General features: G+C 39.3%; 1 protein-coding gene across 1 annotated transcript in view; it reads right to left on the reverse strand.

Moving 5' to 3' along the window:
- Positions 1–23,419, reverse strand: part of zc3h3 (zinc finger CCCH-type containing 3) — a 97,034-nt gene that overhangs the window by 24,607 nt on the left and 49,008 nt on the right. Inside the window, exons 4-8 of the mRNA XM_052141722.1 lie at positions 21,688–21,826; positions 3,890–4,035; positions 2,882–2,954; positions 2,449–2,607; positions 2,198–2,267 (exon numbers count right to left, since the gene is read on the reverse strand). Coding sequence (XP_051997682.1) covers positions 2,198–2,267; positions 2,449–2,607; positions 2,882–2,954; positions 3,890–4,035; positions 21,688–21,826 — 587 coding nt within the window. The remainder of the gene's footprint in view (positions 1–2,197; positions 2,268–2,448; positions 2,608–2,881; positions 2,955–3,889; positions 4,036–21,687; positions 21,827–23,419) is intronic.

The raw sequence follows: 23,419 nt of genomic DNA on the forward strand, positions 1-23,419 counted from the left end.
TTCATATGGTTTCAGATATTTTCACATAGTTTGTGCTGCCATATCCTTAAGGCCAGCAACATACTGTACTTAAGTCAGTGTATGCAAATGCAAGTGCTTGGCCAACACGCACAATAGTTTTCTATGCTTAATGTGTGTTATTGCCTTACTGTAGCAGTAACAAACCTCAGTATTTAAGTGATAAGAGTTACCTTAAAACATTTATTTTTAATAAACTGGATGTGTTATTATTCTGGTAATGTTGCAAAAAAAACTGACTTTATCTTACTTGCTCAGCATTCAACCTGTTGCTCGCCGGACTCACTGGAGAAACAGAGAGTTCACACTAATTTCCTCCAAGTTCAAACTAAGGAACGCAACATCAAGCAAATAAATGCAATGGTTTTCCACCATAATAAATAATTAGTCTTGGGGAAGAAAAAAGGATTGATAATGCAATCCACTACAAGTTTATTTCTATAGAACATTAAAACAACAGACAATGGCCGAATTAAATTAACATTCAAGCACAGCATACATTCAATGATTAACACCAACAAACCATGGCAATGAAAGACATGACCATGCACATGTGTTGTCTGAGAGGGATAGTTAAGTACAGATTTCATAAAGTTCACTTCTCGAGAATCTAAACAGTATATGATCACATTTTGGCTTACTGATCCTGTCTCCATGACGGCAATGGTTTCCCATGCCTGGGCAAAGACTTCAAATTATGCAACTTTGGAAGTCTACAGGCGCTGCCACACAGATATTGAGACTGTGGCACACCATATAATAACCTGAGAGAGGAACCTGCCATGCCATCTTTAATTATCACGTCACAAGCTAGCAAGCATTGATAGTAACCTAATACCACCACATAGAGCCAATCATGACCAATGCTGTGATTCTTATGCCTTTGCTAATAAATCTAAATGTCAATGGTCAATCAAGTTCAATTAGCATTCAGAAAGTGGTAATCAACCTTACCACAATGTTAAACTTCACATTTCAGTCTGATTTTGCTGACTACATTATTAACATGAACCACTTCATTAGGCTTTTAATGGTTTATGTCATCTCTGTAGACAATATTTGAATATCTGAAAGCAAAGCCGGTTTGATTTCTAATATCTAACATCACTTGAAATGAATTTTATTAAGGGTGATGAGGTGTAGTTTAAAAAATCTCCATGACAGATGACACAATTGTTGCCGCATGACACATTGTTTTAGCTGTTTTGCTTGTCAGTGTTGGTTAGAATGTCAGGCTCTCTCGCCGATTGAGATATATGACTTCATCCATAGCGGTTTAAGGTAAAAAACCCCTCAAAACTCAAATGGGTCATGCAAGTTTTTAAGTTTGTTCCGCAATAGAGAGAAACCATATTGAGTAACGCTAGAGTCAGTGAAGCCCAATCCGGAAGCCTGCTGGACTCACGCACGCTTGTGGTTCAAATATAGCACGTGCAAAAATCAGGTTAAACACAGCAGCGTGTGTCAAATGAGAAGCATATTCAGAACGTGAGATTCATGTAATTGAAATTGCTCCAGCGGCCCAAAATTTAGCTTGGGTGGCCACCGAAAAATGGTCAGTACCTTAAAAATAAAAATTTCTTCAAATCTCTGTCTCACATAAAGCAGCTCCATCTTCCTCTTCCATTTCTCTGACAGAATGTGTACCACACGTACATGTTACATGAATAGAATGAGGTGCACATTTCTTGCCACGTGTAGGTAGTTTTGCGTAACCGAGTTACAGATGATAATTGAAAATGTATAACGGTTGCCGAATTTCTACCAGTTTATCATGTCTACCGATATATCACCCACCCCTAGTGATTTTGAAGCCTTAGATCAGTGATTCCCAACCAGGGGTAAGCTTACACTAGGGCAGTGGTTCTCAACCCTGTTCCTGTCGAAGACCTGAATTGGGTGAGTCAGAAAAGGGAGATATACAAAATCGGGGAACAGGGTTGAGAATCACTGCTCAAGCGGGTACTTGGAGAGATTTTAATTTGGCTTCAAACTTTAATGATTAAAATAATGAATCATATTTCTTTTTTTTTTTTCGTGGTGAATGCACATTCAGTTCAAGGAACACATTTCAGTTTTGGTATCGATGAAGAGGTACTTACCGGTTGGGCTGTGGGGGTAAATAAGACAAAAATGGTTGGTAAACACTGCATTGGATCAAGTAGAATGGCTGACTTACCTTCTCTTTAGCTACTTTATGAGAGAAAGGGCAGGTTCCATCTGTCTGTTTACATGTGCCTCGGAGAAACCTGCCAACCAATTAACAGTTCAATGTTGGATACAACCAATCAAGGTTATCTCTATGACAAAGACCACCCTCGGAAATGCCGATCTCTGCATTTAACTTTCAAACACCAAATTAAAGTTAAATTTGAAACCATCTTATCTATATTATATAGGATAATTTGAGTTTGCACAGATAAGTCATACCTGGTGCAGACGGCCACCTTGTCAGGGTCATGGATGTAAGGGCAAGTGTCACCATGGTTACACTTGCCGAACCGGTTATAGTACATGCAGTACTGCTTGGCCTTTTGTTTCTTTTGCCGAGCCTGTCGGATTATAGCTAAACTCCTCTGCACAGCACGACTGAAATGCAAAAAACAAAACAAAAAAGAAAACATATACAAAAGACAAAAAACATGAATAAACATTAATTTTGTGAAATGTTTACATCGCACAATAATAGAAACCAAGTGACTGACAAAATCCAGTGTGCTTGTCCCTTGCCAGGGCTAGATAGGACAGAAACTCGTATTAACATGGAAGAGATTTTTCAAGCATTTACTGCTTGTTGAGTCATGGTAGGTAATGACACGAGTGGTAATGCTTCGGCATTACTATTGAATTTCATAGCACTAACCTGGCAACATAACGTGAAGCGGATGTTCTTCCCAGACTACTAGTGTAGGAAACATCCGGACCATACCATTCTTCTGTAGTATGGAGAAAGACAAAAATTGGCAGAAGTCACATTACACATCATTATAAGGAAATGTTAAACTTCAACTTAACACAATATAAAAACATTTTTCAAAATCATAACACTTGAAGCATATTTAATTATAACAAGCTAGCCAATATCCATGTACAGTCATTTCAGGTCATCACATTCAGCAGTAATGTCGCAGGCCAGTAAGAAGAACTATGACATGATACCATGCAATTTATTTATATGTCAAGGTCCGTCACTCATGGCCAAATGGGAGACATTGAGCCACAAGTAAGTATAAACACTGTGTACTCTATGTAGCACTGAGTGCTACAGAGATGAGGGCAGATGGGAAGGAATTTAAGATCTGGGTGCATGTGAGAAATGGCTGGCTGGATATGTGGGATGTTTTTGTGACATATACATTAACAAATGAGTGAGAAATTGACTATATGTGTGTTAGCTGTACCAGATTTCTTTATGGTGAAAATACCATATGTTGGGGAGATCATAAATAGACAGTATGCGTGCTTGTGTGGAACTCTCGTAACAGGGCAGGAGCTGATCTTTAATTCCAGTTCTGTCTGGGGCTTTAGACTTTAATCTAGTGCATTCACCGTCTCTCTCTTTCTGTGTGTGTCTCTCTTTCAACCTGTGGCCAGTGACAGATGACAGCTTTATTATTTCAGAAGGCGACCCATAGCCCCCTCCCCTCTCTTGCTGGATAGGTTGATAATCTGTATTGTGTACTCCTAGACAACCAATATATACAGTACTGACCCTTAAAAATCAATTTATATAAACTACATTATATAAAATATAAAATGTATATCAAATTCAGTAACATAAGGATGGAGCATGTGTGTGAATAAAGGAAGCCATCAGACACATTTATGCCATTTATCTCTGAACAGGTAATGATCTCTGTAAGCCAGTTACCTGGTCTAATGTAAGATGTGCAGGTGCTATGAGTCCGAGAGAGCTTATTTGCTGAGACTCTGTATAGCGCTCCGCCTATCCACCTCATGCTCCGCCCCCTCCACTGCCTTTCTGAGGTCGTCCTTAAGCGATTCTGCAAGAGGATTCTGAATAAAAAAAATAAAACATTCAATGATAAAAAGGATTATAACACTTTGGAAATTAATTCAATCAATCAGTCGTGTTTTGTTCAAGTAAATTAAAGGGGTCATGACATGTCTTTTTTCTTATTTTAATGTGCTGCATGAGGTTAACTTATAAATATTTTTTTCCATATATTTGTAAAACATGATCATATTCCATCATTCTGACCCCTCGGGCTGTGTCTCATTTGGAAGGCTATTTAATCTTTCTCTAACCCTTTTATAAACAGGTAGTTTTTGGACTTCTATATACACCTTTGTCCTGACTTCTCCATGGAAGGAGCCATTGCAGTGAGAAACTTCATCTTGGATGCTCCACACTTCCGCTTAGTTGTTGTTATCAGCTAGACTAACGTTACTGGTGATGGCGAGCAGCTAAGGGTCTGGATAATTATGCACTGTAATAGGGTGTTATAACAACTTCTGGTGGCTCAAAAACTACTGAAAAATAAATGTCACAATGATAAGCCACCCAAAATGCTGAAACATTCAGAGTCAAACCAGATGTAATAATCAGAGGTTGCATTAAATATAATTCTTTGTCACTGGAATTACATTGACAGATAATTCCAAATATTGTCTGTCATTTTGGAAGATAACAAAGATGAAAAACATTTCAATCAAGCCTTTGTTTTATTAATCATCTTTAAAAGGTTCATATCTCATGTCGCACTGTGAGTGTATGTGAATGAGGGAGAGACCAAGTTGTTCTCTGAAAAGGCGGCACTTAAAAATTACATGCTTCAAATCTGAAGATTTTTAAATGGAACCTACTATTTTTTTTTTTTTTACCTTAAAAATCAACCAGTCGGGATTTCTAGATTCCCTGAATGTCCGTGATTCGTCTGTTTTCATACTGAACTGCTCAACAAAAAACTTAATTAAATATATTGCATCATATTCGTGAATTCTGTCTCTGTCTTTCTCACACACACACACACACACACACACACACACACACACACACACACACACACACACGATGCGTGCAGAGAGCACTAGAGCGCAGTAACTTTACTGTGTGATGTCCAGGAACAGGGTTGAGAACCACTGCCCTAGTGTAAGCTTACCCCTGGTTGGGAATCACTGATCTAAGGCTTCAAAATCACTAGGGTTGGGTGATATACCGGTAGACATGATAAACCGGTCTGTCTTTCTCACACACACACACACACACACACACACACACACACACACACACACACACACACATGATGCGTGCAGAGAGCACTAGAGCGCAGTAACTTTACTGTGTGATGTCCAGGAACAGGGTTGAGAACCACTGCCCTAGTGTAAGCTTACCCCTGGTTGGGAATCACTGATCTAAGGCTTCAAAATCACTAGGGTTGGGTGATATACCGGTAGACATGATAAACCGGTAGAAATTCGGCAACCGTTATACATTTTCAATTATCATCTGTAACTCTGTTATGCAAAACTACCAACACGTGGCAAGAAATGTGCACCTCATTCTATTCATGTAACACGTACGTGGTACACATTCTGTCAGAGAAATGGAAGAGGAAGACAGAGCTGTTTTATGCGAGACAGAGATTTGAATTGTGTGATGGTGTACTTCTCTATTCAGGGATTGCTGTCGAAACCGAATGCCCACACTCGGCCTTTTGTGAGAAAGGGGTTTACGTGTAGTAAAAACAGATGGTTCACTCGTTTTTGACTGTTGTTAGTGATATTTCAGTGCTTGGTAATGGGAATAAGCTGCGAAGCAGACGCCTGTAGCATCCGCATTGGAAGAACAAACCAAGCATAATGGGTAATTTCGCTCACGGTGAAAAATGTAAATGCATGTGAAAAGAAATAAGCTTTGTGCTTATACATGGCTGCAGATTTGCTGTTGGGTTTCATATAGTTTGTGCTGCCCCATTCTCCAAATACACACTTTACGCAAGTAAGTGTATGCAAATGTAAGTGCTTGGACAACATGCGCAACAGTTTAGTATGCTTAACGTGCGTTCTTGCCTTACTGTAGCGGTAACAAACCTTAGCACTCAAGTGGTGAGTGTTACCTAAAAAAAAAACTGTTAATAAACTAGACAAGTTATTATTAAGGCAAAAAAATAATAAATGACTTAAGCTTACTTGCTCAGCAATATTTACTTCAAACTGTTGCTCCGTAGTGACATTAGATGGCTTGAAAGAGAAAACTCACCGGAGAAACAGAGAGTTCACACTAATGTCCTCCAAGTTCAAACTAAGGACTACAACAACGCACAAAATTTAGTTTGTGTAGCTACAAGCACCAGCGTTCAGGTAGTTGTGTAGAGTATGTTTCGGTATTTACGGTCACTATGCAAAGCCTGCGTTACATTGTGACATGTTTACAAAACAATGCACACTGAAATGTGTCATGTAAACAGTTAAGGTCAGTCTGACATGATCAGAGAACTTCGCAAAAACAACAACAAAACAACAACAACAAAGAAACTGCTTGATTCTAATGCTGGTATCCAGATATGCATAAACACCCACATTTTTCTATTAAAACATTAGCTCTTTTTGTGCTCAGAATATTAGTATCAATCCTACATCCTCATAACTACCTCAGTCTGACTGCGAAAAGTTTCTGATCACCCAATATAGGGCTTTTGACACTTGAAATCTTTAACCCCGGGTTATTCTAATCCTGGTTAAACAGAATCCTGTGATATCCTGTTTCACACAGTTCATATTTTATCCTAGGTATTCATGTTCCTATGTTTCCTACACTGTACATTTGTAAACCCCAGGTTAACAATTCTTATTTGCAGTGTCGATAACACTGATTGGACGAATACAGCTAGCAAAAGACAAGAAAGCGGTCAATGGAGCTGCTCTGCTCTTTTGTGAAATGTTGCCAAGCAAATCAGTTTTGTTTGACTTTTGTCTTCTGAAATATGCCATGATCAATATGCTCTTCATCATGGCAGTTATCACGTTAGCCACCACTGTTTACACTTTACCGGACTCCCTTAGACGGAGAACAACAGCACGTGAAAGTTTCAGCGACAGTACAAAGGGCATTAATATTTAATGAGGTAAGCACCGAGGCTTTATTTGATTGGTTGTCTGTTGCTAAACATCTTTCTGTAACATTCAAACACCACATCGTTTCACACTGTATACATTTGGCACCACAATGCAGGGTTAACCCCACAAATGCGGTGGTAACCCTGCTCCAGAGAGGGGTTTCATAGCCCCAGGCAGAATGTGCAAACCCCCTTTCAAAATTACAAATGTGAAACATTGATTTACCTGGAGTTAAAAGTGGGGATTAGAATGAAGATATCCTGGGGTTAAGCGCAGTGTGAAAAGCCCTTATGTGTCAATGACATGTAAATGTGGGAGGCCATTTGTAAATGTTTAATTCTCATGATATAACTCCTTTCAGCTTGCTCAGTCTTTTACTGTCCCTCATTCAACACTCGTTTCCAACCTCATCCTCCCAAACACACCCCAACTATGATGCTCTCTCTTAACTCTCTCTCTTTCTCCTGGCTTCTGTGTCACAGCACTCTGGTAAATTGCTCCTCTAATGGAGGGGACGGCCGTGTGGAAATGGAGAGAATTGAAAAGAGGAGGAAATCATTGAGATAATTGCCAGGGCATGAGGCCAGAGCAGAGAGACTGCCCCCCAAACATACTCCTTGATGCTTCCTCTCTCTCTTTGAAATGTGTACACACACACACACACACACACACACACGGGTTTCTTGCAACTTTTATACGAATCAATTAACATTGTGAATGTCACACATTTTCTTAATTTGGACTTACAAGTAGTGTAGAATCTTAAACATTACTTATGCAATTAACATTTCTTTCATTTAACAATGTTGCAGGTTAAAATAGAATTTTGAATCCCAGATTTTCAATGTGGTTAATTTTGATTTTTGGAGCTCACTTTATATTTGAGGCTGAATGTGGGAGAGGTTGTGTGAAGGAAAGTATGAGAGAGTTGGAGAGAGAGCAGCTACTCTGTATTAGAAGACATTAACTTTACTACAAAACGTTTCGAAAGCCCATCTAAAGCCCAACAGCAAATCACTTCCAACATCAATCTACACCCAATACAAAAGCTTCAACTACACAATCTATTGCCTTGGCCAATATGTCCAACCCCACACATAAAGCACAGCATCAACATTGAGCCAGAACACTCCCACACACACACACACACACACACACACACACACACACACACACACACACACACACACAATTTTTCACACACAATCAGTTTTTGGAATATTTTTCTGCCTGTTTAATCATCCACCAGGCAAAACCATCACATGCTGAGGGGTTGCAAAAGCCACCGGACATGAAAAGGTAAAAGTTCCCAGACTTGCTAAAAAGGATATTTATTGACAATATTATACAACTATTATATGAAGATAGTATATGAGATTATATAGAAAAGTATGGTCATACTTTTGAAATGGTGTGTTTATGAGCTGGCACCATTTACTCCCATTGTAAGTGCCTTACTGTAACCATGTGGGACAATTGTTTTGGTGGTAATCAACATTATGCCACAAATTCGATCAATTGAGCTAAACTTAATTTGAACCTGCACATTCCCTAAAAGCAAGGGGTTTGTTCAAATCCCTAATCCCAAGAATGATTAAATTATTAAATATTGAAAGATTAGGCACAGTAATAGGCCAAGGCATGGCATGTAAAATTAATTTAAATCTACTTTGTTTTAGCTGTAAGAGCATATGTCGCACATACATCATAAACTCAGGCAGGTCCACATCAGTTCAGTGACTGCAGCCATGGGAGCCATAATGAGGCGTAATGGGAGAACAGTTGCTGCCCTCACTGGGGCTGAAGCAGGACACACATGAGCCATAATGGAGCCTAATGTAGCCATGACATGGACATGGAACATGCGCAGCAGTTAACCCCTGTCATAGTGACTTTGTTAGTCTGTATGACAAATGATGAAAATATATGAGGCCCAAATGTGAATGCAAATACATATTGCAGCATGCCAATTTTATTTCAGTGGGCTTTTCTGAAGATGAATACAACGTTAGACAGAAATGCTGAAAGCATATTATGCCTTGTGACCTCTTGGGTATCTTGTTTTTACACTGGAAAAAGAGGTAAATAAAAGCTTAAAAAGAAGGCAAGAGGAAAGCTCCATCATCCTTTGAGCTCCAAGACAGTTGTCCTTGACCCTCAAACGTTGATACCTTATCTTCAGCCAACCAGTACTCTCTAAATCTTAGATCCCCAGAATGTCGGTACGAAACACCTTTAGTTGCAGTTTCCTGATACTGCAGCATCTCAGGATATGTTCAAATCCTCTAAAAGTACACTTTGAGGTAGACTTCACAGGGTATTTGTCCATCTTAAGTGATATTCCAAATCATAGGGAGAGAGCAAAGGGAACAGGTGAACATCAATATACATGACTTGACAAGATTTCCTGCTAGTCATTTCACACCACACCAACAAAAGTACAACATTTGTTTGGCTGAAATAAATGCAATAAAAAGGGGGTCCACTGTTTTTTTGTTATTTATTTTTTATTTATTTAATGCACCTCAGATGTGGTTTCTACAGAGTTGTTGGTATAAAGTGAAGCCACACTACTACGGTTTCATTTGAAACTGGGACAGCGTTTTCCGAAAACAGAGCATTTCAAAACACTCTCCATGACTGCATACTTTGAAAAACAAAGACATCAGGAAGCTGAAAACTGAGTTTTCAAACAAAAACTAAACAAAAAAAGACTCATACCAGTAGAGGGAACCAGCCACACTGATACTCAGGGTCTGAAGTGACATATCACGTTGTCCCATGTCATGTATCACTTGAATGGCAGTGGAGAATTATTTTTATGGGACACATGATGGTTTGTAATTGCACTGTTGGAGTTGGACATGACTTAGCATTGGGGGACTCTGACCCTAAGGCTATGATATAAAAAGGTCTTTGTGCTCTTTCCAAGGGTCTACTGGGGGAAATAAGAGAGAAGAGAACAGAAGAACTTACTAAAATCATTCGCACACTCGTGAAACTTTGAAGACAGGTGCTACATTAAAGAGGCATGAAATGCAAAGATGACAATATGTAGAAATACAGAATATGCTGATGATGACCTCAAGCGGCCCATCCCTGTTTTTGTCCCTTTAATTCATTCTGTCAAAATAAATGCTTTTACAGCAAACATCTCGAAAGCATCATGATTTTTATCACTCCCACTAGACACAAATCTCTTTTTGCTTGTATGTGGCACATTTAGGGGGCACATTAAGCAATGATCAGCAAGGATGTGCATGGAGGACTTACACCTGTGTCAAGACAAAAACTCGTCAGTGCTGGTGTGTGTGATGCTCAGTGGAGGAATGCATATGCCTGCAAACATCAGCCAAAGAGTTGTCTCACTGAGAATGTGAATTTCAAAGAACTAAATTAAGCTAAACCAAACTTTAATTGAGGCTGAAGTTTGCCTACTTCACTACTATCGCTTACGACATTAGCACTCTCTGGGCTAGACTGTGCTTTCACATGAGAGCATGTGTATGCATGTATGTGCGTCTTGTTGTGTTTCGACCGTGGGGCGAGCACAGATGAAGGAGAGAGCGAATCAGCACATTGGCAGGGTGATTAACGATGTGACTTTTGTTTTGGTGATGGGGAGGAATTCACAGGCCGCACAGGCATTCACAATAATGCTAGTCTTGTCTATTTGGCTGCAGAGAAAGCATTAGTAAGCTCATCCTGAGGAATAGACAAAAAGAGTTACCCTTGAAATGAGCTAGCTAGTCTCACCTAACCAATTTTTGTTGTGGAAATTATTTGTTGATTCAAGCAAAGCAGATAATGGGGGAACTAAGTGTTTTTTTTCTCCCCTTTTTCTAATGCCCAATTCCCTTTTAGTCCTCGTGGTGGCATAGTGACTCGCCTCAATACGGGTGGCGGAGGACGAATCTAAGTCGCCTCTGCATCTGAGACCATCAACCCGTACATCTCATCAGGTGGCTTGTTGAGCGCATTACCGCGGCTTCACGCCACCCACTGCAGCATCCACGCACAACACACCACGCGCTACACTGAAAGCAAACCACATTATAGCGACATGGGTTACCCCATGTGGCTCTAACCTCCCTAGCAACTGGGCCAATTTGGCTGCTTAGGAGACCTGTCTGGAGTCACTCAGCAGTCCCTGGGATTCAAAATTTAAAACTCCAGGGGTGGTAGTCAGCGTCTTTACTTGCTGAGCTACCCGGGCTCCATGGGGGAACTAAGCTTTAACCATTAGAGGTGGGGAAACATCTCAAATGTTTGTTTGAACAAAGAAACACCTCAAGGGCAGAAAGGTGGGCAGAGAGATGAAAAAGTGTTCAGAGAGAGTAAGATAAATGAGAGAAAAGGGGAGGGCTGGGGGCAGATGACAGTAGGTAAATTTAATAGTTGTCATCATCATTCCAGTTTTGTTGACTACATCATTTTTTTTTTTTTTTTTTTTATGCTCACGCTATGTTTTATATCTTTTCAATGTGTTGTGTTGTTCATGGTGATTAAAAGAAATGGCTGGCACAGCATCACAATGCCAACGCTGTACTAACAGTACAAATGTGGGTGTAATGCATGGGGCACATTTTCTGTATTCAAATATTTTTGAATACAGAAAGTAAATGGAGTAAAGTGTTAAAATCTAATTCAATAAATGTAAAACCTATCTCAGACAAATTGATGAGTTCAATGGACATATTCAATGGAGGGCAAAATTGTGGACCTCTGCAAGTCTGGTTCATCCTTGGCAACAATTTTCAAACGCCTGAAGGTACCATATTCATCTGTACAAACAATAGCATACAAGTATAAACACCATAGGACAACGCAGCCATCATACCGCTCATGAAGGAGACGCATTCTGTCTCCTAGAGATTAATGTTGTTTGGTGCGAAAATTGCAAATCAATCCCAGAACAGCAGCAAAGGACCTTGTGAAGATGCTGGAGGAAACAGGTAGACCAGTATCTATATCAACAGTAAAAGTAGTCCTATATCGACATAACCTGAAAGGATGCTCAGCAAGGAAGAAGCCAATGCTCCAAGGAGAGAAATTTCCTCTGGTCTGATGAAACAAAAAAATTACTTTTTGACCATAATGACCATCGTTACGTTTAGAGGAAAAAGGGTGAGACTTGCAAGTTGAAGAACACCATCCCAACCGTGAGCATGGGGGTGGCAGCATCATGTTGTGAGGGTGCTTTGCTGCAGGAGGGACTGGTGCACTTCTCAAAATAGATGGCATCATGCGGAAGGAAAATGATGTGGATTTATTGAAGCAACATCTCAAGACATCAGCCATGAAGTTAAAGCTTGGTAGCAACAAACAACAAAGTCAAGGTATTGGTGTGGCCATTACAAAGCCCTGACCGGAATCTGATCGAAAATTTGTGGGCAGAACTGAAACATCGTGTGCGAGCAAGGAGCCCTACAAACCTCAAACCTGAAAATTTATTTTAATAATTATTTGGCATATGTAATTAATTCGATTTAACATTTTAATCGATTAACGGCCCTAATTTTAATACATTTGATCTGGTCAGCATGGTTATTCAATCCAAGCAAAAAGTGAGGCATCTCTCTTTTTTAGTTGAATATACATGTACAGGCCAAAGTGTTTGCTTTGATTCTAAAGCAAACCCTGCCTTTCAAGCATTGTTTTGGATTTTGCCTTCCATTGGATACTGGAAAACTTTTTGGTGACCTTATACTAATAGTAGATATTTAAATCCACAGCTGAAAAAGGTGTTCTCTAATAATTCCTGAGGCAATTTACTCTGTGCGACTGCTTCTCTTCACTTTTGTGGCTAAGCACGCACCGAAAGGTTGACGTCATCAGCAATAGTAACAGAAGGTGACAGGCTTAGCGTAGGGTCATGTCCACACCATGGAGAATGTGGCCTTTGATTTACAACCTATTGCTCATTTTCTCTCAGAATGTAAAGTTGACTGGAACGCGCATTCCCTACCATGTGGCAACATTTTGCATAACCGTGATAGAAACGACACACATTTCTGCTGGTTTATTGATTTCGCCTGACCTTATATATATATACACATATACATATATACAACAGTTAGTTCCGGTCCTCGAATCGGCTTGGACGAGAGACGTTCCATGAGCACTGATGGTCAGACACCATCAGCACTCTGATGATGCTCTCCGCTTGTGTTCATGCCATTCTAAACTGTAAAAGCAGTGCAGATCTGTTAAGAATTACTAAAGCTAGGAAATAGCTTTAATAAAACGGCTTTAAACGAACAACTTCAGCACACTCTTCACAGCTGAGAGACACATCAGACTGATTAATTACACAATGGGTGCTGTTTAAAATGGCGGAGGACATTACGGTTTCTATAGTGAATGACTCCTGCGCACCGGCTACTGCGAAATAGGGAGAAATACTCCCGCTTGGACACAATTTTTCCACTGAGATAGCTGACCTTCAGAAAGCTGACAGCAGCTCTGCTTGGGTATGGCAACAGGTGATTGCACACACACGCACACACGCGCACACACACACGCATCCATCCTTGTTTATCCAATAACTTGTTTGAAACAGCACAAGCCGTGATACGATTTCTGAAGTGACATTTTTGAATTACTAATGAAGGCTTGGACACATCATTTGATTTGATCCAGCAGCCATTGATTCTGATGCGACGTGTAAAAGTAGTTCCATGCACAAATGCATTTTTTATGATCGTACTCAGTGTTAATTTTTAAAAATATACTTTTTCATTGAACTGTTGTGTATATGCAATAATCACACTCGCAATTGTGATATATTGCCCTAAATCAGCACTGATGTGATTACCTATGGCCGAATCACAGCAGTGCTGATGTAGGTTCATATCGCACTCATGCTCGTGTGATAATGCTTAAATACAGTGTTTTATTCCATTTCACTGTATATATCTTATATAGACATTACTGTATATCAATCTGTACCATGGTCTCTCTATATCGGTATCGGCCATTAAAAAAACAAAACAAAAAACATTGTTTGACCACTAGTAAAACTCTAAATTATATTGCCCTGATTGTAGCTTTAACTTTCTCAATTATCTTCTCTTGTTTCCTTTTCTACCTCACTCTTCCTTCCCCTCTCTCTGGCTACCAGGATGGGTGGATGAGATGAATGAAGAGGTGGTGACGAAGAGGAGAGTGGAGCAATACTGCAGCATATCCTGTGCTGATCAATACCAGAGCACTAAACCTGATGAGGGCCACGCCGGCCACTCCACCCACACTGAGAGAGCGTGAGTGACCGTGCGTGTGAGTGTGTGCCAACTAAAGAAATCAAAGTAAAGATTGTAATTGGGTTTTGTTTGTGTTTCTCAGACATGATCAGGGTTAGATTTCAAGGAAATACCATACTGTACTGTATCGCCAGGAGCATAACCACTTTAAATTCTTGTCCCTCCGATATTCAGATAAGTAGCGAATCTATTAATCTGTTAATTAATCAAAATGGGTTTTTCAAAGGATAACTCTTACATTTTTACCTTTAGTTCCCACGTTCCTGAATATTTGGTAACACTCTTGTGTAGTGCATGAATTAATGTACTAAAACAATAGTTCACCCCCAAAAAAAACCTCACCATCATATTGTTCCAAAGCCATAGGACTTTATTTCTTCCACAGCACACACAAAAAAGGAGATCTTAAGGTGAATGTTTGCCTCAGACACCATTCGCTTTCATTATAAGGAGAAAGGATGCAAGCTCAGTCTCTAACATTCTGCCTAACCACCAAAGAAGAAAGTAAAACAGAAGGGTGAGCAAATTATTTTTCATATTCAGAATTTTTATTTTTGGGCAAACCATCCCTTATTATTTTTTTTGCTTAAAATGAAACTTCACAGTTCAGTCTCACGTCTATGAAGCTTTTTGTGGCTAAGAACTCCAACTATAAGAACTCCACATTCACAACCAAAAAAAACCTCAAAAAGAGTGAGACAAAGATAGAGATTCAGAAAAGAAAAAGCAAAACAGAGAGTGTATAATGGGCGGAGGGCAGTTTGTATGCATGTGTGTGCACAGACTTGTGTAATTTATGCCTAGGCGTCCATGCTTTACTGCTTTCTTAATTCAACTCCTGCTACTATTAATGTAGTTAATGTTTAGATTATATCTATTTTCTGGTGGCTGTAGGGGATTTACGAGGGCCTTTCCTCCCCCACATGGTCCCCTCGGACACTCAATCACCAGGCACACTCGCAATGCTGACTACACACTTCCACCACTCTCCAGCTCGCTGCGCTGGATGCCGGGTCACTGCATGGAAGGGACTAAAGAGCACCCGTCTGTCTAATCATGTGCAAGACAGAGAGGGAATTCTTGGGTGGTGGACTGTAAATGGCCATCTGTTTGTATGTTTGTTTGTTAACTAACTAACTAACTAACTAACTAACTAACTAACTAACTAACTAACACAGACTCTTGGTGTCATGGCTTTTTTAAAGCATGAGCACATGTTCCCATAGGTCAATCGGTAGAGCATGGCACAAGCGATGCTAAGGTCACAGCTTAAATTCCCAGGGATTGCAAGTACTGATAAAATGTTTAGTTTAAAAGCACTGTAAGTCACTTTGGACAAAAGCACAAATGTAATATCTGCCAAAAGCATACATGTAATAAGAATGTGAGAGAATGCTGCACTTTAAAATATTCTTCAAATAAAAATCATACTGCATGCACAACTGCATGAATGAATGAATGCAAAGTGGATTGTTAAAAATCTTCCCTTATCTTCTCTTCCCCCACACTATCTCTCCCTCTCATTTCCCTCTCTCTTGTAATATTTCACAATGCGTCACAGAGGTTTAAATTGAAAATCCCTTGATGAATCAATATTTATTACAGGCAGCTAAATGAATGGCGGTAAGTCACCACAGCTCAAAGGCGGTCTGAATCCAAGTGCACTGTCTCACAAAATCTGCATTACACAAATGAAGCCTCACAAACACTATAGCTTGCCCATTATAAAGCTAAGAGCATGCCACACCAAATCTTAATGAAACAAATGAAGCACTGCTTTCCTGCATTCAAGATTGCAAAAATTGTTAACACTACACTATACATGGTACATATATATATATATATATATATACACATACACTCACCTAAAGGATTATTAGGAACACCATACTAATACTGTGTTTGACCCCCTTTCGCCTTCAGAACTGCCTTAATTCTACGTGGCATTGATTCAACAAGGTGCTGAAAGCATTCTTTAGAAATGTTGGCCCATATTGATAGGATAGCATCTTGCAGTTGATGGAGATTTGTGGGATGCACATCCAGGGCACGAAGCTCCCGTTCCACCACAAAGATGCTCTATTGGGTTGAGATCTGGTGACTGTGGGGGCCATTTTAGTACAGTGAACTCATTGTCATGTTCAAGAATCCAATTTGAAATGATTCGAGCTTTGTTACATGGTGCATTATCCTGCTGGAAGTAGCCATCAGAGGATGGGTACATGGTGGCCATAAAGGGATGGACATGGTCAGAAACAATGCTCAGGTAGGCCGTGGCATTTAAACGATGCCCAATTGGCACTAAGGGGCCTAAAGTGTGCCAAGAAAACATCCCCCACACCATTACACCACCACCACCAACCTGCACAGTGGTAACAAGGCATGATGGATCCATGTTCTCATTCTGTTTACGCCAAATTCTGACTCTACCATCTGAATGTCTCAACAGAAATCGAGACTCATCAGACCAGGCAACATTTTTCCAGTCTTCAACTGTCCAATTTTGGTGAGCTCTTGCAAATTGTAGCCTCTTTTTCCTATTTGTAGTGGAGATGAGTGGTACCCGGTGGGGTCTTCTGCTGTTGTAGCCCATCCGCCTCAAGGTTGTGCGTGTTGTGGCTTCACAAATGCTTTGCTACATACCTCGGTTGTAATGAGTGGTTATTTCAGGCAAAGTTGCTCTTCTATCAGCTTGAATCAGTCGGCCCATTCTCCTCTGACCTCTAGCATCAACAAGGCATTTTAAGCCCACAGGACTGCCGCATACTGGATGTTTTTCCCTTTTCACACCATTGTTTGTAAACCCTAGAAAAGGTTGTGTGTGAAAATCCCAGTAACTGAGCAGATTGTGAAATACTCAGACCGGCCCGTCTGGCACCAACAACCATGCCACGCTCAAAGTTGCTTAAATCACCTTTCTTTCAGGAGAGTTCAGGAGATTGTCTTGACCAGGACCACATCCCTAAATGCATTGAAGCAACTGCCATGTGATTGGTTGATTAGATAATTGCATTAATGAGAAATTGAACAGGTGTTCCTAATAATCCTTTAGGTGAGTGTATATATATATATATATATATATATATATATATATATATATATATATATAATATTACAGGTATTTGGGTAGTTGGAAAATAAAATGGCCATGAACATCACATTCTTAGGTTAAAAGGAATCAGAATATAAGAGAAAGAGTATATTATAATGTGGTAACTGGTGGTCAACGTTTCTTTAAATTTTTCGAAAACTTGTTTTTAAATTATGTTGTTAGTTTTTATATGGAGTGTAGCATGTCACAACACAAGACACTTATGGTTATTTATGTTCCACGTAACAAAATACTACAGTCTAATTATGTACAATAGTACTACCGGTACTAACAAAGTGTATTTAGAAAGAGTACCACAAAAAAAAATTATATTATATACATTTTGTTCATTCGTTTCAAACATAAATACATGTACTGAATCCTTGTGAGCAGGCCGCTGAGATCAAAATATCAGCATCTCTTCAATAATGAGCTCAGATGAGAGTCTTCAATAGTGAGCTCAGAGGAGAGTTTGACTTGTAGACCTGTTAATCATCTATTTCAAAAGCAGCTGTTACATGTCTGTCAGCCAAAATTTTCACAACTACACGTATCACAAATTTGACTAAATTAGGAACGACTGTATGTTTCCTTTCCGATTCTCGCGATTTAAACTTCAACAAAAATGTTGAAATAAACATATTTACGATCAATAAATCCCTACGAACAATCTTGTAAAACATTCCTAAATGAAAGCAATGAGCAGAAGTAGCAAATGCAGGCTAAGATAAACACATAAGCCACTTCAAGAAATAGTTCAAGAAACTATTATCAGTTCTCGACAAAAGCAGATGTCACAGCAACATTACTAGACTTAAAAAAACCCAAAGACATACACAGATGTCCCCCTCTCTCCATTAACACAGTTACAGCTCCTTAAACAGCCAATCAGATATTTAGAGTGATTTCAGGCTGTGATCCTGCTAGATATGACCTGAAAGAGAGATTTTGGTAAGCGGTATTCACTCAAGGCAGAAAAAGACCAGTAGGACAAGAAAAGAGTGTGTGTGTAAAAGAGAGGGGGAGATAAAAGAGAAGGTTATTTTGTTTAATATGGCACCCTTCTTAACATATAACACCAATAATCCACATCCTCTTTTTTTCTACATGGTTAAGCCAGGGCCACACAGCAGGGGGATTTATGAAGATCATTTAACTCTGTAGATAAGAGTAGGAATAAAAATTTATACCCACACGCATGAGTGCTTCATTTACACCCTTAAGTGAATGGGATTTCTTTGTGGTCTCCTATCAGACTAAAGCTAATGCAATTCAGACACAGCCATAACCCCTCTTCCTTCTCCCTGTCTTTATAGTGTTCACAATTCAGAAGCTTTTCAAGCTCTCTTAATTTTGCGTCTTTTTCAGGCTTGGATTCAGGTCTGACATACACCCTGCTTATTGGATACCAAGAATAGGTTCCTCTGATGCATAAGGAAGTCCACTGATATCAGAATTGTGTTTTGTAAATTATTAGTAAGTTTTGTTTTTTTGGTGGCCAATTTGACACTTTTTATTGACTGAGACAAAGAGGGGACAAAGTTATTTGGGTGAGACCAGGGCAAAAGGATATAGGGACTAAAGCACCATGGTTTAACGTGTGTGGATCTTGAGCGTTAACCATTAACTGAAAGAATCACTTTTTAATGGTCATTGTAAAAAATAAACAAGCAAACAAGTAAATCCTAACTATTGTCTCTTCGCTTTTTGACATTTCTTCCCCGTTTCCTTTCCCAACATTTTAATGTTATTTCATAAATCCAATTAAGAAGAGTCTTTGTCCATGAAAAGCAATGGTCTGAAATGAGAGTCTAGATATAAAAAAATAACAAAAGCACGCACATCCAAAGGCAAAAAAGCTCAATGTGGGTGCCCGACCAAATTGGTATCAGAAAAAAAAAAGAACATTTGGCACACCACGGCTCCAAAATTTGAATCTAATTCCCACCTAATGTGACGTTTCGAGCCCATGGCTTCTCTTCAGATCGTCCGATGAAGAGCTATGTGCTCAAAATGTCACCTTAGGTGAGAATATAAAAAAATAATAATCACATTTTGGAGCCATGTTGTGCCGACATTTCTCTCTCTTTATCATTATCATGTGGGCCATCCCGTAGAGAATGTTTATGGTCTAATATTATGGTTTCAGTAATAGATTACCATGATGAGTGGCACCTTCTCTCCATCATAATATCAGCAGTGATGAGGTAATAGTTACTGTAGTTATGGTTCTGTGTGCCGTTATTAAGTACCAGGTAGTTATTTAATCTTTTATTAGGCAGTGAGACAGTGATAAAAACACTGAATGTCAACATAGAGGTTTTAATCAGTCTGGTAATTGGTTGTGCCGGGATGAGATTGTGAGTGGGAGCACACCCATAAGCAAAAACAATTTATGATATAATTAAGCCATTAAAATGAGCCCTGTTAAAGTGGAAACAAACAAGATTTGCATGAACTAAGGGGGCAGTGCTGACCGCTTCAACATCAACTAAAAAAAAAAGCACACTTTCATGGAAGGGAACACATTGGATGGTTGTGCCAGACTGAGATTGGGTCTCACATATGTGAGCATACAAACCTATGTGCTAATACTTTTACATAGAAATCACGTTTCATAAATACTTTCAAATTGTTATATTATATTGTATATTTTTATACAACAGTAATATATTTAAATTGTGTAATTTTTAAACCCTCACGCTTTCATTTTGAGATTGTGAACTCTCCAGTAAGTCCTGTATATGTCTGTTTGTAGGCAAGTTCACAATAGTTTAACTCGCTTCTTATTCAAATTCTGGTAAAATGCACCTCCAGTGCCATTCTAAATGCATATTATAAGTGAACCAAACTTTTGAGCATCTACATTGGAGATGCCGTTCGTGAGTAGCGCTCAAATATTGCACAACGTGTGAAGGCTAAAAATAGCCGGAGTGTGTGTGTGTGTGTGTGTGTGTGTGTGTGTGTGTGTGTGTGTGTGTGTGTGTGTGTGTGTGTGTGAGAGAACAGAGCAGCGGCATTCACTAACGCGCTGGAGCTGCGCATACTATATATTCACTTATTAAACACAGCCTTTTGTGATTCACAGAGCTATCGCACGTCTTTTAGTGGATATGAATAAAATGCACAAGTCATATGAACTGCTTTATTTGTGTTTTTATGGTTCCCTTGTCATTTTTGGAGCTTGGCAGTAATGAACATGACTAACATACAGTATTGGATTTGAATTGGGCTCGTCGGACCGATACCCGATCCATCTAAAAGCTTCAGTTTAGGAGACGATACAGATCCAGGTATCGGATCGGTGCATCCCTAGTTTAGGCATATTTTAAGCAAACAGTGGGCGCATGTTCCCTCATGGAGAATAATCTGGATTAATCAATACTAGAATGAGGGTAAAAACCAATGACCTGTTTTGAATCTAACAGAAATGCTGTGTAAGAACTTACGCGCACATAAGTATGAAACTTGGTGGCGAATTCACTAAACTTATTCACTACCCACCCTGCAATCTATTTTAGCAGTGAAATTGCGCTGTCTCTTGAGTATTAAGTTACAGTAATTCCTTTCCGTGCAAAAACGGCTCCTTTCTATTTAAATTAGGCTCATTGTAGTTTGCACTTCATTTACAAAAATTGCCTGGCATAATTTAGATCACTATTACCGCGGTAAAATAAATTTTATTTAAAAAAGATGTTTGCGAACATTTTCAACCAATCATATCAGAAGTAATTAATCAAAGAAACATCAAATGATTGAGAAGAGTCATCAAGTGCACATTCTGTCCGTTTAAGAGATGATACAGGTGTCTGGATCACAGTGATGTTTTACAGTCCCGGCAGGGTGCTTCAAATACGATGGTCTGTGGCATCCTCCACTGTTTAGCGCACAGAATCGGACCACAGTATCAGAATTGCACGGCACATTTGCTCCATTGCCTTATCTGCATAAATTCATTAGTGAATCGGGCACTAAACTAGTGCAGAGTGCATGCAAATAAACTGGGCTTTTTCCGGCTGCAAATAATTCTTAGTGAATCTGTCCCTTAGTGTATTATTAGTGAATAAGACCAACCATGGGTAGGATGCACGCACATGTGCAAACACAAATTTATGATAGATTTTAGCAATTAAAAAAAGAGACTTGCTTAAGAGGAAACAAGTGAACAGTGCTTACTACTTCCACATCCACTAGAATAGCACAGAGTTCTGAAAGGGAATGCGTTTCATGACTGACCTGGCTGATTGGATTCTCTTAATCCTGTAGGAAAGAGCAGGGTTGTGGTGGATTGCATAGACTCTACGTGTGTCGATCTTGTAGCGTGTTTTGATGACCCTGTGTGATGCCAGACTTTGCACTGATGGAGAAGGGGGGCCTGTGGAGGAACAGACAAATCACGAAAAGAAATTAATTGTCACTTTACCGATCAATAATACTTAATCACTTAGTGATGCCCACATGAGCTATAACCAAGTCATTAGTTAGTCAGCCATTGCTTTACATAAACTCACATTTTAGAGTCTGTTATATTTTACATTTCACATCTCGGAAAAGCATCAAATTTAATTGTCATTGGTAGACTAATAAATAAATAACCCCCAAAAGACACTGCAGATTTTATCTGTGAAGAGATATTTAAGCCGCTTAAAGCGAGAAGGTACAATCTAGACTGGCTCTGTGAGGTCTGAATCCTTCTCCACGGGACACACACATTTAGAAACACACCCAGCAGCACACACAAACTCTTCTACTGGCAGGTGCGCTCCTTAATAAGCTGCACATGGAAAAATGACTGAATAACAAAAGCTGAATTTTTATCAGCCTAATAAATCATATCAGTCTCTCCAACCCAACCCTTCCTTTCTCTTTCTCTCCAAGTCTTATTCCTTATATCATTTCACAGATCCATCAGAAAGAAGGAGGAAGGATGGGCAGGAGAAAATAAGTGTGGCTTTTATTTATTTATTTCTATATTCCTTTATCTATCATGTTGCTTTATGTGTGGCTGGGCTGAAGTGACATACATGCATACATGGACTCGGCATGGCGGCTTTCGCTCGTTGTCGCTTTACACTGGAGCTAAAAACCCCAAAGATTTATTCCCAGCAGCTACAATTTAGCATGTTAGACAAGCAAGTAGGAGAATGAAATTAAAGAACTTAAGAAATCAGAGAGTCTGGGAGTGAGGAAGGAAGAACAAAGAAAGGAACATAGACAGATCATAAGGGAGGAAAGGAAAGAAGGAGGGAAGGAAGGAACATAGACAAATAGAACAAACTGAGGAAGGAAGAGAGAAAAAAGAACTAATGAAAAGACAGGCAGGCAGACAGACAGACAGAAATAACAAAAAAGATAAATAAAGAAAACAAAAGAACAAAGAACAAAAGAAAAATAAAGAACAGAAGGAAGAAAGAAAAGGAAAGGAAGGATGAAAGGAACATACAGATAGACAGAACAGAAGTGAGGAAAGAAGGAAGGAGGGAAGGAACATATACAAATAGAAAGAACAGATGGAAGGGAGAAAGAAAGAACTGACGAAAAGACAGGCAGAGAGACAGAAAGAAATAACGAGAAATAAAGAAAACAAAAGAACAAAGAAGCAACAGAAGAAAGGAAAGAAAGGAAGTAAAAACATTTGTTTTTGGCAAAAAAAATAAGTAAATAAAATAATTCCCTGGTTATTTAAACATCTACTCTTCCTGTGTGCAATTAATAGCCATTTCATCTTGTTACAAAAGAAACTCACATTTCCTGTTGCAATAGAAAACCTTCTTATTCCTATTTTTCCCTGTCTTCCATGCCAGGACGCCCCTCTCCATTTATCACCACACACACTTCAGTATCAGTAGGGGAATTCATCTTCGACAAACATTTACCGATGATCAAATCTCGGCACAGCATGGCCTAGCATCAGAGCATGCAGTGAAGGGATGGGTCAACCTGTACGTGTGTTTGATACAGAGGACCT

Source organism: Xyrauchen texanus, chromosome 13 (genome assembly GCF_025860055.1).
Source record: "Xyrauchen texanus isolate HMW12.3.18 chromosome 13, RBS_HiC_50CHRs, whole genome shotgun sequence".
Lineage (NCBI taxonomy): Eukaryota > Metazoa > Chordata > Actinopteri > Cypriniformes > Catostomidae > Xyrauchen > Xyrauchen texanus.